General features: G+C 40.9%; 2 protein-coding genes across 2 annotated transcripts; both read right to left on the bottom strand.

Moving 5' to 3' along the window:
* Window positions 1-3,628: 3,628 nt before the first annotated feature.
* On the bottom strand, window positions 3,629-4,534 carry LOC144250400 (vomeronasal type-1 receptor 4-like). The gene has a single exon (XM_077793196.1). The coding sequence runs from the start codon at window positions 4,523-4,525 to the stop codon at window positions 3,629-3,631; it is 897 nt and encodes a 298-aa protein (XP_077649322.1). The 5' UTR covers window positions 4,526-4,534.
* A 9,613-nt stretch (window positions 4,535-14,147) lies between these two features.
* LOC144250482 (vomeronasal type-1 receptor 4-like) lies at window positions 14,148-15,071 on the bottom strand. The gene has a single exon (XM_077793316.1). The coding sequence runs from the start codon at window positions 15,042-15,044 to the stop codon at window positions 14,148-14,150; it is 897 nt and encodes a 298-aa protein (XP_077649442.1). The 5' UTR covers window positions 15,045-15,071.
* Window positions 15,072-19,245: the final 4,174 nt, after the last annotated feature.

Here is a 19,245-nt window from a genome sequence, read left to right as displayed (position 1 = left end):
TATTCTTTATGAAGATGAAACAGAGCCTGGATAAAGTGGAGACAGTGGACTCACGGCTCATGAGAATAAAGGGGCTGACATCTTCCTGCTTCCTTCACCTTCCTATGCACATCCTTCCTCCCTGCCCATGTCTGTCTTCTCCCCAGGCCCCACCTCCTTCTCTTGTACTGTGTATCTGCCTTGACCCATTGACATCCAAGGTCTCCTTCTCCCCCTGTGTCCTCCATTCTCCACAACATGCTTTTATCCCATGTTTTCCCAAAAGCTTCACCTTCATTTGCCCTTTAAACTGTGCACTGCCATGTTTCCCTTGGTTTCTCTGAACCTTGAAACACTCCTCTTCCTGGAGTCCAATATGTCCATACCCTTGGCTTCCTTCATGCCATCTCTCTTGGCAAACTTAAGCCTGGCACTGACTTCACCCCGACAACATGTGCCCTTGTTGAACTTCTGTGCCTCTCATGCTCTTCTCTTTTCATGTCCCTACTTCAGGCTCTGTTCCACCATTTTGTGCCTGTGGTCCCTCTTTCCCTGTGCCCTCTGTGTCATGTGGCATACAGTCATACACTGTCACTCCCTACATGTTACACAGTAAAACAGCTGCTGGTGGTGGCTGTTGACAAGGGCTCTATGCATTGCACTTGTCACATGGAGATCCAGGTCTGAGTCAGGAAAATAGAGGAAAACTATGAGAAATGAGTTTATCAGTGAGGTACCAGACAAGTTAGAGAATCCAAATTCTCCATGAATATGTTTTTTAGGGCTAAGCAGGACGGATTCTGATCCCCCCCAGCCTCTGCTGAAGCGCTGATTTTCACTGCGCTCTAAGTTAACAGAGGTTGCCTTCACAGCAGTCTTGGAAATGAAGAGATGGGGTGGATTAGCTAAGTTAAAAGGACAGAAGCTTCTCTTGTGCCTGCTGGTGAGGGCATATGGGCTGTTCTAGATGGGGAAGCACGGTGCTTTTAGCTGGAGCCTTCAAACTAGGCTAGGACAGCACAAAAAAGTATGCCTCATCCCAGGTTCAGGTACTGTGATGGAGTTCAGATGAAATGGAGAATCCCAGAGACCAGAGCACGTTCCCCTCACTTTCACTAGTACCTGCCGTTGTAATTGTTCTACTTTATCTGTAAGTTCCTATCCATACTTCAGAGCCTGAACATTATCATAGGCATATGGACATGTATAGGAAGGTAGTGTGTAGGGTTTAGAGCGTATGTGGATTCAGCAATGCAGGGGGATCATGGACGGCTTCCCCTGCATACACAAGGACTAGGGCATGGCAGTCTCCACTGTTAGAGTCTGTAAACAAGTCAAGATGGCGCCTGGCATTTTGCCAGGGGGAGTGGTTTTTGAAGTAACACCAGCAAGCCATTAAGTGTGGAGATTCTTTATAGGTTGACTACTGTATCTAGTTTATGTTAATTAAGATAAGTTGTGTGTAATGTATACATACCCCTCCTGTCCTACAATAAATGGCTCCCACTTCTGCTGTATCAAGGTACACAAGTTGCTCGTCACCCCCCAGTTATTTTGCTGCAGCCGGACTGCAGCAGATGGTGGCCCGTACCAGGAGCCCCGGGACACTTGGGGGTAAGTGACAAAAAAAAGCTGCCTGTCCCTAGATAGGACAGGAGCAAATATGCTCGTCCCTAGGCAGATAGGGTGAGAGGAAAAATGGCCATTTTGAGAAAATGGAGAAGATTGATGCAGTATGTTTGTGTCTTGTTTTGTCTTGAAATGTTGTATTGTCTTTGTGACGAAAATATGGAAGGGGTGTTAAGTAAATTGTTAAAAAAAGGAGGCACCCCAGTGGGACCAAGAATAATTAGGGCATGTGTTGATGGAAGCCCAGGAACTCTAGTCAGAAAGAAAAAGAAAGTTCAGAGGAGGAAGGATTATCAGGAAAAAAAATGCAGCAAAAGGCTATTACTGAATACTTTTCATTACCGGAGGGTGCGTGAATCGGCGCCGAGGCTGCCACGTGCGCGAGCCGGTCATGGTGCAGCAAGGACTTTCCAAGCGGTGGCAGCCGGCTCTTCCCCACCCCTGCCCAGGGAGCCCAAATCCAAATGTGACCTGGAGGCACAGTCTCACATGCTCTTGCTCCCTGTGCCTGGAAGCAGTTTGAGTCTGGTACACTCCCCAGGACCATCTGGGGCTGCCCAGGACGCTAGAGATGCTACTGGGTGTCCCTGATGTTTGGTCATTTTCAATGCCAATAACTAAGCTACAATGGTTCTCCCACACCTGGAGGCTGATGAATAATGAGCACAATTAAGGCTTATTTCAAATGTAAAAAAAACCTTGAGATAATGCACTAAATTGTTCAGAAGACTGTTTTCTTAGTGCCTGCTGCAATACTACAGGATTTTCTTTAGCAGCATTGCTGGAGTTCCTGCCTTCGACCCAGTGCCAGTGAGGATGAGGATGGAAGAATTTCCAGTGTTGCTGAGAACTGGACAAGACTTCGTATCAAGCTAGCTGCCTGCAGAACTTACCTGGACTGTGATTTACCTGGACTATGAGTTAATCTATTGAGACACTGCTTTACCTGGACTGAGACAAACTGTAATCTACAACAAATTGTAACTCAGTATCTTTGCTAACGGTGTCATTGCTGGTATAATTTTTCCAAGGGCTTCTTGCATGGAGCCATCAATTGGCTTAGTATTGTGGCATTTTGTATCCTCTCCTTCTGCTTGTAGCAGATTATTTATGGTGTTTGTGTAAAAACCACTATGATCATTATTTAAATTAAACAAAAGGGGGAAGTTAGAGTCTGTAAACAAGTCAAGATGGTGCCTGGCATTTTGCCAGGGGCAGTGGTTTGTGAAGTAATGCCAGTGAGCCATTAAGTGTGGAGATTCCTTATTGGTTAACTGCTGTATCTAGTTTATGTTAATTAAGATAAGCTGTGTGGAATGTATATATACCCCTCCTGTCCAAAAATAAACGGCTTCCACTCCTGCTGTATCAATGTACACAAGTTGTTCGTCATCCCCCCGGTTATTTTGCTACATCCGGACTGCGGCACTCTACTGCCCACGGCAGCAGACCCCAACCTGCAGGGCAGCTCCTCAACCTACTCTTCTTTGGGCCTCCCTCTTGTTCACCTCCATTCTCTAAACACACAAACAGTACATTTTTGAAAAATATCTATTAACTCCATGTGTATTTCAGCAAGTTTCTGGGCCTGGCTTCACACCTAAACAAAATATTTCTATAAGATAAAATCTTAGGAGGTAAAACATGGGAATTGTTGGCCCACAATATCTACCACTCATTTCTATACTGCATTAGGTTCTGGCAAACGTTTTCAGGAATTATTGTAGTTAAATGACTTTGAAGGACTAGTAAATGATGCATTTGGTTGGCCTCCAGCAACATAGAGGATGCTCTGCACAGGATGAGGTTAACCAGCTTCATTCCTCTCCATCGAATGCCGGTCTCCTATTCAGCTGGCTGAGGACCCCAGTTCCCTTGAGGATTGACAACATAAATACAAGTAAATCTTCCATAAGTTTCTCTCTTACTGTTTTGATAGGGAATAATGAATAAACCATTGCACATTGTGCAAAAATTATAATTTATATGTTTATGGTCAGACTGGGTAATTTTGTATTCCTTAGGAGCACAGTCTGGATAGAATGGAGTTATGGTTCATGAGAAGAAAGGGGCTGACAGTGGGAAAACACATGGAGATCAGGGAATTAGTGTTCATCAGCCACCAACTGGGATTAAAATGAAGGGTTACACAAACATTTAATAAGGAAGAGAGGGTATAGAATATCACAAAGGTACACACCAGGACAAGGATTCTCTGGGTGGCTCTGGACTCAGGGCAGGATCTGGGGGAAAGTTTGATGCTGAGAATGTGCTGAACCCTCTGTTTGTGCCTGTACAGAAGGAGAACCATGGAGCCACTGGTCCAGATCATGAGCAAGGAAAAGACAACTTCAGGAAATACAAAGAATGCTGCATATAATGAGTCTGTGGTTTTATCATGACCTGCAGAAGAACAGTACCCAAAATCTCTTTTCTCTGTCAGATTTTCACTACTCCATTTGCTAAGCACGTAGACAGGAAAAATGGAATTCACCACCATGTACAGGATCCAGCAGAGGGAAATGGAGAAGCCAATGTACTTGGGAGCTCTTCCTTTGAGAGCCTTCCAACAGGAGTTCATGGGGCTGATGGTGATGTTCTGGAAGACACTCAAGAGGCAGGTGATGAAAATGGACACACTCCTGCCCACTCGCTGCATGTACAAAATAAGTTTGCATCCAAAATCACTGAAGAAGTATTTCAACCCAAAAGCTGTGATTGTACTGGGAACTCCATTAGAAAGAATGATGAGGCAGTTGGCTACACTCAGGTGCTTAAGGATCAGATCAGTGGACCTTAATGTGCACTCATTGCAGGAAAGGACTAGATAGTAATAAAGCTGAGAGGAATTTCCCAGAATTCCAACAATAATCTGTGATAAGAACAAGAGTCCCATGGCCATATTCCCTGAAACCATTCTGTCATTCAGCACATTGTTCTTTACATCATGGTAACAGTCATTCCTCTGAGCAAAAGAGCCCATTAAAACTTTTTTTGTAGACAGAACCATGGTGTGTACCTGTAGCCTCCTGCTCCTTGGGTGGCTGAGGCAGGACTATCTTTTCAGGCTGAGTTTGAGACTTGCCTAGAAAAAACAGTGACACCCATCACAGAATATTATGTATATTTTACAGCAAGAGTAACTTTCCCTGTGTGCACCTGTGGGATTGCAAAGATATCAAGATGCACATACGGATGGGGGGATTTCCCAGATTTTTCATGGAAAACTCAGCATGAGAAATAATGAGGTGATAACCTGGGAGAAGCAATGAGAAGTGAGAGCAGTGGACAGAAAGCATGATTCAACATTTCCAGAATAAACCAATGTTTGCTAGTCACATTGAAGAACAGGCAAATTCAATCCCCATCCACATCATAGGATGAGTAAGTTCTCAATGTATTTTTGATATAAATTTTAAAGAAAATAGTACTTCATGATGCAAAACAATATTTCTGTGGTCTTAGGTATAATGATATTTATTGAAGAGCATAAACTCTTAAAGCATATATATTTAAAACAACAAATTAGGTCACATTAATTACAAGCTTATTCTCATCACTGCCATATGACACACCCCGTGAGAAGAGTCCAGTGGCAGTGACTTTACAGAATATACAATACAATAAAATAGGCAACATATTCCAGCAAAACCTACAAGAGAAAAGACACTATTCAATGGATAAACATAAGTGGAATATGTTTGGTGCCTCTCTTAAGACCACTCCCTGGTATCATCACACAGGAACAGAAACTAGAATAAAGAATACCAAGAATACCAAGTTTTGACATTGTGGAAGTTAACTAGGAATCTCATACAATGGCAGTGCATGCTGAAGTTGGTACAGATATTTTACAAAAGTGTTTGGTGGTTTCTAAGGTAGACTGATATCACCACCATGGCACCATGCCACTGGACTGTGGATTCCCCAGTCCAATTTCTATTTATATCATAGAATACAAATTCCAGAATTTGTGTCCCAGGAATGGTCATAATAGCTTCAACTTGAAGGCCACTCAGGTGTATCAATTAACAGCAGAATAACTCACTCAACTGACTGATATTCACACAGTGGAATCCCATACCACAATGTCATTGTTGGCAGACACCACAGTCACAAAAATCACAAGGACTGAAAAGAAAGCAAAACATAGAATACTTCAGCTGTGTGAATTCATTTGATTAAAGTATGATGCAGGTAAAAGTCACTTCAACTTGGAAATGTTAGAACAGAGTAAAAGCTCCCTTCCCACAATTCCACTCCTACAAACAACCCAGGAGACGTCTCTTGGGGGCTATTGCCTTAGGAGAGGCACAAAGGGTCTTCTGAGAATCCGACAATATTGTGTTCCTTGATCTGTGTGTTGCACAGAGAAGTGTTTCATTTGTGAAATTCCACTGAGCTGTGCACTTATGACTCCTGTATATTGACTTCTTCCAAAAGTAAAATCACCAAAAAAGTTACCTGCTAAAAGGTCACTCATTGGATGTACTTGACCTGCTGCAGGTGTCTGCACAGGGTGAAATATTCAGAACCAGAGTCCCAGATGACAACTCAAACAGAAATCACTGAGAATAACTGCAAAAATAGTTTTAAGAGGTTTCTACTATCACATTTGACAACCAAATATACACGTGAATTTACTATCACTGGTCTACAGACATGGATAGAGAACCATTAAAAGCTCAATATATTGGGGGTCTCATTTTCTGTTCTGAGCACATAGATGACATTAAAAAAGAATGCCACAGCCCACATCATAGATTTGTGAAAATCCAGGAAGAGACTACTTTAATAGTACAGAATTATAAAATTGTTCTCAGGAATTGATGAGATGATTAGACAGTGGACAGAAAGATGCGACCCATGAACATATTGTGCAGAACTGTTAGGACACAAACAAAATGTGTCCTCACAATTTTGGGGTCCGTGCTTCCACATAAAACCCCCATGTTCTTAGAGACAACATTGGAGAGAATGACTGAGAAGTGCCCATCCTCACGTGTTTCAGAATCCACCACATTAAGCACAGCTCTGAAAGGTTCACGGTGACAAAGATGGAAAATGCCCAGGATTCTAATTGCAGCCTGAGATGTGGGGGACATTCTTATTTTTATTTCCCTGGAGGGGACTCTTGCAATTTCTCCTAATAACTGCTATTTTCATTCTGAGCAGCAGAGTCTTGCACAGGAACAAGCCACACCAGCACATTTAACTATCAGTTGAAATCCAAAGTCCCACTGAGAAATGCATACTTAAGGTTTTGTTTTGAGGCTTCTCAGAGGCAAATGTCTAAATAGTGCCTATAATTTGTTACCACCGTCACAATTCTGTACATATCATCCCATCCTGAACTTTTATAAGTCCATAATAGGGACTCTGACATTATTTTTAGTGTCAAAACAAGGAGATCTCAAACAGGTTATGAGAGTGCCTAAAGTCACAGGTGTTTAGTGAATAAGTGGAGATGTGAGAAACTTGAACATGGCTAGGCCAGGTGCAGAGTCACCTAAGCTCTGTGCTACACTAGCACAATGTCACATTTAGCTGTGTTTTCAGCCAATTTAGAGGAGGGCTCAGTTTGTTTTCATAACTTACCATTTATCGTAAATTGCTAGTTTCTCTTGGTATATTTGATGTAACAACTTTATTGATCTAAAGTCTTAATTTGTAGGCCAATATGAATTACAAATGAAGCTTTACAGATCCTAATAAAATGTTTTGCATTAATAAAAGTTAAGCCTCAGGAAACTGCTCTGTTGGATTCAAAATGCAAGACCCACTCAATATTTAGGTTTGTAGTAGAAATCTTAACTGGTTGTCATTCCAAGGGCAAAAGTATAGTGGAATGTATAAATAAATAATTGAATAACTTTACTTTGTACTTAAACTGTGGCAATGAATTACTAGTATAATGTAGGATAGAGACTTATTTGCCTACTTAACAACACCTATGAAACCATTGATAATATACAAGGTTTTTGAAATACAATATAAGAAACTTTGAAATAGAATCTAGAGACTAGTGATACCTGTGTTTGGTATGAATTGAAACACAAATAATCACATGTCATGTGTTTGGGATTAAGGCAAGAATATCAACAAAGCAGAAGAAACAACACAAGACAGCTTTGGTCCTGACCCCTATTGTCCAATACTCATAAAGAAACTTCCCCCACCTGCTGTGTTCTTGAGTTCATTAGGGGAAGAATTCTCACCACAATCAACATACCAGAGGTGACTAACTGGAGACCCACATTCTGTCTCCACTGAGTGAGTCAGAAATAGATGCTCAACTAGGTTTCTGTTCAGGATGAGGATTTTCATTGTTTTATCCTCATCTTTATTGTAGCTACAATAATACTGATAATTCTGTGTGTTTGTTATTCTAGGTGTTGAAGCCAGGGGCATGGAACCACCAGTATATATATTTTTAATTGGTGACTGAGTCTCATGGAGTTGCTTAGGGACATACTAAGTTGCAGAGGCTGGCTTTGAACTCGAGATGCTCCTGTCTCAGACTCCCAAGCTTCTGGGAGTACAGGCATGTGCCACTGCGCCCAGCCAATACTGATGGTTTACTCTATGACTCGTGTAAGGTAATGTGGACAGCAGGGAGCTTTAATTGTGATGATGCTTCAGCACCTAAAACAGTCAGGTTTCAGTATCAACATCTGGAATTATTGACAATAGTTGCCCTCAGTGAGGATTTTATTACATGCTACTTAAAGCCACCCTCAATTGACATCAGGTCAGGGACACAACTCCTTTACTATGGTCACACCAAAATAATTTTTCCTCTCCCTTATCTAAACAGGCACTGGATATGTTTCTATCCCAAATCCTTTTCCAGAAATGAGCACTTCCTCCAAACTCCCTCCTTACACTCTGAGACAGAAACAGAAAACACTCACTGTGCTTCTTGTGTGCAGGGTGCTGGGCTCAGTGTGAGGTCCTGACAGCAACATGGAGGGAGGGAGGCAGCTGGGCCCTGAGATAAAGGTCTGTGCTCCTGTGACCTCACTTCCCCTCAGGGCTGCAATTATCACTTCACCTGGAGAGGCAATGACAGTGCAGGCCTGGGGAGCGCAGGACAAGGCTGAAAAACTTTCTCCACACTTGCTAATTACCAAGACAATTATGATTTCCTTGTTAGTAACTTCAGAATGAGTGTTGAGGAGTTGTTGCTTTTCCCTGATCCCTCCAGGCTGACAGGGACTTATATGGAAGATTCAGAAATATTAAGGTGTGACCATGGGGCCAAGTGTTTGTACATCTTACTGGACTTCAGAATTCCCTGAGTTCTTCTACGTCCAATCTTGTTAATTATTAATATTCAGATATTTGAAAACTCTCTGTTTTTTTAAGTGTAGGTACTCAATGCTATAAATTTTCCTCCTAGAATCCCTTTCATACTGACCCAGAGATTGATATATGGTATCTCTGTTCTCACTTGATTCTAAGAATTTCTTGATTTTATCCTATCATGTATTCTATGATCCATTCTTTATTTAAAGGAGTATGGTTCAATCTCATGTACCTTTTTTTCATTTTTCTTGTGGTTGATTCCTAGGTTCCCTCTATTAGATCTGATAAGATGCATGAGATTGTATCTTTTTTTTATTTGCTGAGACATCCATTGTGACCTAGAATGTTTTTTCTTATGGTGTTTATATTCTTTCTTTATTTTCTATCTTAATTATGATGTGTCTTGGAGAATTTCTCTTCGATCTTGTCTATTGGGCTCCTGTGTGATTGCCCATATGATGATGTCTATCTCATTTCTTGTAGAGAAATTTTTCTGTCACTCTCATTGTGGAAGAATGTCATTGATATTTTGGTGGGTATTGCACTGGATCTGTAAAGTGGTTTTGGTTGTATGGGCAGTTTTATAATATTAATTCTACCAACTCAAGAACATGGGAACTCTTTCCATCTTCTAAGGATCCCAGAAATTATGTCTATTTTTAGTAATTGTTATGATTTGCTTTGTGCCCTAAAAATATGATCTATTTTAGAGTATGTTCATGGGACACTGAGAAGAAAGGGAATTCAGTTGTTGATGGATGAGATATTTTCTAAATGATTGTTTGATTAATAGTGGTTTTTAGTTGTGAAGAATCTTCATTTAGTTTGTGTCTGGATGATCTATATCGTGCTGAGGCTGGGTGTTGATATCACTCAATATTGTTGTCTTGGTTCTACTAGATTATTAATATTTAGAAGGGTTTATTTTATGTCCATAAAGGCACCGCTGTTGAGGCATATTTACAATCATTATGTGTTGTTTTTGGATTATTCCCCAGTATATCACTTTCTTTAACTCTTCTGATTAATTGTGGCTTGATGTTTATTTTGTCTGATGTGAGAATACCTACCCCTGCTTGTTTCCAGTTTCCATTTTCATGATCTATCCTTTCTCATGCATTCACTTCATTCTGTGGGTGTTTTATTTTGAGTCTATATACACAGCATATGGTTGGGGGATTTTTGAATCCAAACTGCCAGTCTACATTATTGACTGAAGCATTTGTACCACTTGCATTTCATGTTCTTATAGGAAATTGATGTTTATTTCCTGCCATTTTGATTTCTGTTATCTTCTGTGACTCATTACACATTCATATATGTATTATTTAATCTCCAGCTTAGATGGGCTCTGTTTTTGTCTTGTTAGTGATTTCTAATTTCATTTTTTCTGTGTATAATATTTCATTAAGTGTATCTTGTACTGCTTGCTTAGTGGCTATGAATTCTTTTAGTTTCTGTTCATCACCAATTCTGAACTATAGTTTTAATTGACATAGAAATTATAACACCTATTATCTTTCAGGGATCCAAATGTATTTTTCAGATCCTTTGGCTTTTAAGTTTTGGGCTACTAAATCAGTAGAAATTTTAATTGTTTTACTTCTAAATGAGATGTGCCATTTTTATCTTCATGTTTTCAAAATTCCAACAACTATGCTATGAATTTTAATTTGATGTGTTCTAAAGAGGTCCTTATTTTGGATATTATCTATTTGGATTTTAAAATGCCTCTTGCATGTGGATTTTCATGTCATTCCTAAGATTTGAAAACTTCCCTCATACTATTTCTTTGAAGATGTTATGCAAACTTTGTAGTATTTTTCACTTTTTTTCTTTTTAGATATACATGACAGTAGAGTGTATTTTACATATTATACATACATGGAGTATAATTTGTTCTAGTTAGGATATTTTTCTTGTGATTGTACTGAAGTGGAGTTTCATTGGTAGTGTATTCATATATGGACATAGGATAGTTGTCAGATCCATGCTACTGTCTTTTCTATTCCTATCCCCGCTCCCTTCCCTTCATTCTCCTGTGTCTAATCCACTGAAGCTCTACTCATCACCTCTCCACCCTTGTTGGGTAATAGCATATACATCTTGGGCTTCATCTATGCCAACGACTTTTAGATGGGTCCCTTAATGTTATGTTTCTTAAATATTCTATAATTTCTATGCATCTTTTCTTTATTGTCAAATTTATTTTCTAGATTATATAGTTTATATTTGGGAACAGAACATCTTTCTCCTTTTTGATCTCATATATTGGTGATGCTTTCTATGAAATTTTTATTTTTATTTATTGAGTCTTTCATAGGTTTCTTTTCCCCAGAATACATCTCTTTATTGAAATGATCTTTCATTTTTGATATTTTATCTCTTAGTTCCTTCATTTTTTAAAATATAAACTTTCTAAATTCTTTATCTAATATTTTCTGCACTGTGTTGCAAATGGGGTCAGGTTTTGCAGTGTTGTGGACTAAGAGGGAGTGGGGGTTGTTCCCTGGGTTTTTTATATTGTTTGTATTTCATCTATGAAGAAATGATTACATCTTCTACTTTTATGCAAGTACTATCGAGTGAGCTTCTATCTGATAATTGCTCCAGGCTGAGAAAATTTTCTAAGTATTGACACTCCCCTGCATCCTCTGCTATGCCCAGTATCAACAACACGTGTATATTTCAGCTCATGTGTATATTTCAACACAGAGTGTACACACCCATACTCAGGCATACTGGAGCATGTAGATACTTACCATCATTCCCAGACTCTCGCTTTCACCCACACACACTCACAATGCAGACACCCACACAATGGTCATGTCCCACTCTGTCACATAATCACTCACACATTCATCTTCATTGTGTGTCTCAGTACCTTGTACAGATATGTAAGTTTGTGCTTCTCTACAAGCCTGTGAATTCCATAAAGAAGGTGGCCTTGTGTGTTCTTTACATTCCTTTCAACCTACCACACACAACCCAGACAACATTGTCCACATGCAGCATTTAAACAGGCTCTGGTGTTTGCTGTGAATGCACAGGGGGTGATGTGAAAAGCCACAGAGCTCTCTTGCCAGCTGCCCATGTTGGTGAGATGAGCTGGTTTTAAAAGAGCAACTTTGGGAAGAAATCATATAACAACAGACATGAGGTTTTCAGGTCGAGGGTAGGAAGGTTCTGCGACGGGTCAGCTTCCATGCTGAACAGTGCTGGAAAGACAGCATGCAGCGGGATCTATTTTATAAGGGGGGACACTCAAAAGAGCTTTGATAGAATGTTCTTCACCAAATAAGGTGGGGGATAGGGTTTCAAAAGAAGGTTGTCCAAACCCATTGGGTAACAACTAAGTACATGGTTAGAATAAACCTCTTTGCCAAGTAAAGGTGGAGTCCCCTTGCTTCACGCAGTGCATGTGAGGTGATGCCAGACCAAACACCCCCTTTACTCAAGGTTGAGAGAGGAAGCTCAGCCCATGGGCAGGCAGCCTCCCACAGTGATCAAATTTCAGGCATCCTCAGCTCCTCCATATACTGCATGACCTTGACCCATGACCCATAACACCATATGCCCTACCCTTTGCTCCTGGGTGCTTCGGCCCACTCATGACCCAGGTCCCCTCCTCTGTCAGGCTCCCTACCTTTCCTGTGCAGGTCTTTTCTCCCTCCCCTTGTCTATCAGGTCCCCATGGCTCCACTTTCTTTATTTACACCTGTATGTGCCTTAGTCCATTGCCCACCGAGATCGACATCATGCTCCTTTTCCACAGCACACTTCATCACATTCCTACGAACCGTAACGTTCTTCTTCCTTTGAACCATGCATTGTCATTTTACCCTCTGTTAATGGGACACCTTGTCATCCTCCTCCCCTCCAGAACCCAGTATCCTTAACTTCCTCACACACACACAGTCTTTGTAACTTAAGCCCAGCACTGACTTAAGCCCCTGAGCAACATGTGATATCCTTCTGTCTTCTCACTCTCTACCTTCTGCTCTTCCCCAGCACTTTGTGAACCCGCCCTTCAGGGTCTCTGCTCCACTGTCTTAACCCTGTCATCCATTTCCCGGTGTCCTCTGTCACTCTCATCTGTCACACAGCCAGACACTCTCCCTCTTCTAAATGCATCACTATTAAACAATTGCTGCTGGTTATTGCTGACATCTGCCCCAAGAGTTGGAGGGTGTGCACAGTGATCAAATTCTGAGGCAGGTCAAATGGAGAAAAAATATGAGAAATGAGTTTCAGACAAGTTAATGTAAATTCTCTCTGGATATATTCTTTTGCTGGTTTTCTGCACCATATCTGACCCTTCAGACTCTGATAGGATATTGATTTTTGGATTTCCTATAGTTGAACAGTGGTTGCTTTCAGGGAAGCCTGGGAGCTGAGGAGATGGAGATAGGATCAAGGTAAGTAAAATAAGGGAGCCTCTTATTCCTTCTGGTGTGGACTTGATTGGCTGCTCTAGATTCCAACCACATTGTTTTTAACTGGGGCCTCCAAACTACTATAGGGTTCAGTAGTGTGCATGGGTTCTGAAATGCATTGGGGATCTTGGACTGCATTACCCTGCCCAAGGCAGGATGCCTGCATGGCTCTGCTCCTCTGCGTGGTGCACTCGGTTCCAACCTGCAGGACCACCATCTACCTACTGTTGTCTGAGCCTCTCTTTGTTTCATCTTCATTCTCTGATCACTCTAATGACACAATTTTGGAAAAACATATCTATTAATTCCACATCTATCCCAGATAATGTCTGGATCTGGTTTCAGTCTTCAACAAAAGTTCTCCACATGATAGGAACATTTGAGATAAATACATGGATAATTGTTATACTCCTTTATCCACCACTCATTTCTCCACTGTATTTTCTTCTGGCAAATGTTTTCAGGAGTACACCACTTGTTCAGTCATTGTGATTAAACCACCTTTCAAGGACTGGGAACTCATTTATTGGATCTGCCTCCAGCTATATGAATTCCAATGACAATCTACAGGTTGCTGTGCAACAGCACGAACACAATCAGCTTTACTTCCTTCCACAATGAATATGTAGGCAGCTGAGTACACCAATGTCCTTAGGAGTTTACAATAGAAAGGCAAGTGACTCCTCCATGGTTTCTGGATTGGTGTTTTGGGCATGAACAATGACTGAACAATTGCACATTGTCTCAACACATACTATTCACATACTTATTTCAGAATTAAGAATTTTATATTCCTTAGGAGCAGAGCCTGGATAGAATGGAGTTATGGTTCATGAGAAGAAAGGGGCTGACAGTGGGAAAACACATGGAGATCAGGGCATTGGTGTTCACCAACCACCAACTGGGATTCAAATGAAGGGCAACATTAACATTTAATATGGAGGAGAGCGTATGGAAACACAGAAAGGAGCCCACCAGGATGAGGATTCTCTGGGTGACCCTGGACTCCGGGCAGGAAATGGGGGAACCTTTGAGGCTGCGAATGTGCTGAACCCTCTGCTTGTGCCTGTACAGAAGGAGAACCATGGAGCCACTGGACCAGATCATGAGCAAGGACAATACCACTTCAGGAAATACAAACAATGCTGTATATAATGAGTTTGTTATGTTGTCAGGACCAATGTCAAGACAGTACCTCAAATATCTTTTCTCTGTCAGGTTTTTGCTATTCCATTTGCCAAGCATATAGAGAGGAAAAATGGAATTCACCACCAAGTACAGGATCCAGCAGAGGGAAATAGAGAAGCCAATGTACTTGGGAGCTCTTTCTTTGAGATCCTTCCAACAGGAGTTCACGGGACTGATGGTGATGTTCTGGAAGATGCTCAAGAGACATGTGATGAGAATGGACACACTCCTGCCCACTTGCTGCATGTACAAAATAAGTTGGCATACAAAATCACTGAAGAAGTACTTCAACCCCAAAGCTGCAATTGTCTGGGGAAATCCTCTGCCAAGAATGACCAAAGAGTTGGCTATGACCAGGTGCCTGATAATCAAATCTGTGGTCCTTAATGTACAGTCATTGCAGAAAAGGACTAAATGATAGTAAACCAGAGAGAAATTTCCCAGGATTCCAACTGCAGTCTGTGATAAGAACATCAGTCCAATGGCCACGTCTCTGGAGTCCATTCCCTCTCTCAGCACATATTCCTTTAAGTGATTGTAACCATTCTTCCTGTGAACAAAATGACTCATTAAAAATTTTGTAGTGAGGCACAGAGGTTTAGACCTGTAGTCACCAGCTCCTCAGGAGGCTGGGGCAGAAGTGTGGTTTGAACTAGGCATTAAAACTCAGCCTGGGAAATATTGCAGTACCTGACTCTGGGTGTGTATTTTACACTAAGTACAACATTCATTGTTAAAATATCGAGATGTACATATGAATAGTGGGATTCCCAGATTATCTTCTTAGAGGATTCAACTTTGAAAATCAGGTGATGATAACCTGGAGGAAGCAATGGAAAGTGAGAGTATGGAGAGAAAGCATAACTCAACATGTGCAGCATGAATTGATATTTGATAGTCATTTTGAAAAAAGAGAACTATTTTGATCCCCTCAGTCTGGAAAAACTCTGCTACTGTTACAACAAGAAATAGATTCCACATTGCAACATATTGGTGCAGACACCAACTTTCTTAACAAGACCCCATAACTCAAGAAATAAAACCAAGACAGATGACATCAAATGATAAAGCTTCTTAATATCAGTGGAAATCATGAAGATAGATTCTGCAAAATAGCAGAGAACTCTTGCTATATTCTGTTCTGACAGAGGATTAACATTCAGAATACATAAAGAATTCACAATGTGTAACATCAAAAGTAAAAATGACACAATACAAAAAAAAAAAAACAAAAACAAGTATCACCGGGTGCAGTGATTCAAGTCCATAATCCCAGCAGTTTGGAAGGTTAATCAATAGAATTGGGAGTTCAATTCCAGACTTTGCAATTTGAAAAGATCCTAAGGCACTTAGAGAGAGACCCTATTTCAAAATAAATAATAAAAATGGGCTGAGGGTGTAGCTTGAAAACTAAGTGCCCCTGGGTTTAATTCCTACTAAAACAACAAAAACTTATGCAAGTAATCAAATCAATAAATGGGTTAATGAAGAGGCATTCCCCCCAAAAAAATAATATAAATGGCACACAAATATATGAAAAAAAGTGTTCAACAACTTGGAAATCAGGGAAATACAAGTCAAAAGTACACTAATATTCCATCTCACACCAGTTAGAATGGCAATCATCAAGAATACAATAATAAATGCTGGCAGGTAACTGGAGAAGGAGGTTCACTCACTGTTAGTGTGACTGTATATCAGTACGACCACTTTGGAAAGCAGTGTGGAGATTTCTCAAAAGATCAGAGATGGCACCACCATATGACCCAGCTATCCCACCACTTTGTATTTATCCACAAAACAAACTGACCATACTATATGCTGCAGGCACATCTATTCATCATAGTGTAGAGCTATTCATCATAGCCAGGTTATGGACCAGACCAGGTACCCATCAGGAGATGAAGGAATTAAGAAAATGGTGTGAATATTCACACTGCAGTTTTACTCATCCATAAAAGTGAATGAAATTATGGCATTTCCAGTAGGTGGGTGGAACTGGAGAGCATCATGCTAAGTGAACAAAGAGACTCAGAAAATCGAGGGATGAATGGTTTCTCTCATAGGTGGAAGCTCGTGTGAAGTAAGGAGATCAGGGGAAGGGGTCTTACAAGGGAAGACTGATGGACCAGGAGAATCAGATTAAGGGGGAGGCAGAAGGGACAGAGAAGGGAGGAAATGGGGAATGAATTTGACAATATCACACTATGTCCATATATACATAGGCCACAATGAATTCCACCTGTATGCATATCTATAAAGGGCCAATTAAATTGATAAATAAAAGGAAAACCAGTACAATTGTCAAAGAGAAATGGAAAGGAGAAGGGGGGAGAAAGAGGAAGCACATGGGACTGATACGGAGCTGATTAAACCCCATGCATGTATGGTTAAGTCAAAATGAACCAACTATACTGCAAATATAGATAGAATAATATAGAATAAATAAATAATTATGGAAAAATACTTTTTCCCTAAACCATGACACATGAAATACTAATAGCTGATAAAATAGGATAAAATTAAGTCCCTAGAAATTTCATGTTAAAAGCTTATATTTATTAACACCTATTAAACTTCTGATGAAAAATGCAAGTTTTAAAAGACAAAAGAAAGATTTACATGGAATATGAAGACCAGGAACTCCTGGGCACTGAGTGGATTGAAACACAAATCAATACATGCCAGGGACTTGGGGTAAGATGAGAACATTAACAAACCAGAGGAAACAACACAGAGTACCTTTGGTCCTGACAACCACTGTCCAACACTCATGAAGATATGTCCCTTACCTGGTGCATTCCAAGTTCATCAGGGGAGGAATTCGCACCTGGAGCCTCACACCATAGGTGACTCAGTGAAGACACAATTTCTATCTCCACCGAGTGGATCAGAAGTGGATGCTGGTCTGGATTTCTGTTCAGGATTAGGACATTTTCATGGTTTTATCTTCATCTTCACTGTAGGCATGAAGGCATGGTAAACACAGCTACAATGATACCTGACGATTTGGTCCATGATGTCCTGTGGACAGCAGGGTGCTTTAACTACCACAGTGCTGCAGAACCTACACAACCAGACTTCAGTGTCAACATCCGGGATTATTGACAATACTGAGGACTTGATTACATTCCATACGGAGCCATCCTTGGTTGACACCAGGTTAGGGACATGACCCCTGTTACTAACTCAGCTCATCACCCAAAAATTCTTCCTCACCCTGTGTACACAGGCTCCGAATCTATTTCTACCCCAAATTCTCTTCCTCAAACTTCCCTCCTTACACACTCTGCCTCAGAGACAGAAGTAGAAAACACTCACCATGCTTATTGTGTGCAAGGTGCTGAGCTCAGTGTGAGGTCCTGACAGCAGCATAGAGGGAGGGAGGGAGCTGGGCCCTGAGATAAAGGTCTGTGCTCCTGTGACCTCACTTCCCCTCAGGGCTGCAATTATCACTTCACCTGGAGAGGCAAGGACAGTGCAGGCCTGGGGACACTGTTGAAAAACATTGTTGTCACTTGCTAATTACTAAGGCAATCATGAGTTCCTTGTTAGTAACTCCAAAATAAGTGTTGAGGAGTTTGAGAGAGGCTGCTGCTTTTCCATGATCCCTGGAGGCTCATAGGGTCTCATATGGAAGGTTCAGAAAATTTTGAGGGGTGACCTATGAGGGACGTGCCAAGAATTTGTGTGTCTCACTGGACTCCAGGCTTGTCTGAGTTCTTCTACTCTAATTGTTGTTAATTCTTAATATTCAGATGGTTGAGTTTCTGATTCTCAAAAAAAAAAAGAAAAGAAAAGAAGACAAAGTAAATAAATACATATATATATATAAATAAAATGGGAGAAATCTGAGAAGGATGTCTAATGAGATAAAAGGAAAAGCAAAAATATAATGTCATGATTTAGAATGCCCTGGACTTATTTGTATAATTGAATATGACTTAATTTGAATATTATGATATGAAATATTGTAGGAAAATTACTTTATGAGTATTACCCCAGCGGTGGTAGGAAGTCCAATCAGAAGAGTATCACTAGAAGACAGATGTTTATGAGACTCTGTCACAAACTCACCAGCATTAGAGGATCAGATTTATTGAGTCTCATATAAGCAGATGCTACCACCTCAATCCACAGCACTAAAAGTTTTTCAGAATCATTACACATACTTTTGCAGGCAAATTAAAGAAATTTGCATTGACAAGTAACTAAGGAAGTGAGGAAGAAATGTGAATTTTCATGGTCAAAAGCAATCCTTTGGTTTTGAAAAGTTGAACCATGTCCACTGTCGATTTGCCCATGAGGGTTTTATGCTGAAGGAGAGGTTGAGGGACACAGGAAACAAAAGACAACAATCACCTCTGACCCATCTGTCAGTCTGGGGGTTCCCTCAAGCACTCTTGGACTCCAAAACTCCCCAGAAGCACTCATGACATCCACAGAACACTCTTGTGCCCAGGATTACCACTCATTGCAGGTTAGGGAGGCAGGTTTCAGCCAGCCCAGGGCAGACACTGATGGGCAGAGTCCAGGAGAGGCTCCTGTGTGGAGCTTCCCGTCCTCCTCTCTGTGGGTACAGATGCTCTGCTTCCCAGCACCTCTGGATTCTGTCAATCAGGGCAGCTCACCCAGGCCTTCATGACCAGAGCTGCTCCTGGAGCCTGTCACATGCTGTCCATGTGGCTGTGTCTAGCCTCAGCCA

This window comes from Urocitellus parryii, chromosome 15 (assembly GCF_045843805.1).
Source record: "Urocitellus parryii isolate mUroPar1 chromosome 15, mUroPar1.hap1, whole genome shotgun sequence".
Classification (NCBI taxonomy): Eukaryota; Metazoa; Chordata; class Mammalia; order Rodentia; family Sciuridae; genus Urocitellus; species Urocitellus parryii.
This window is presented reverse-complemented; position numbering and strand designations above follow the sequence as displayed.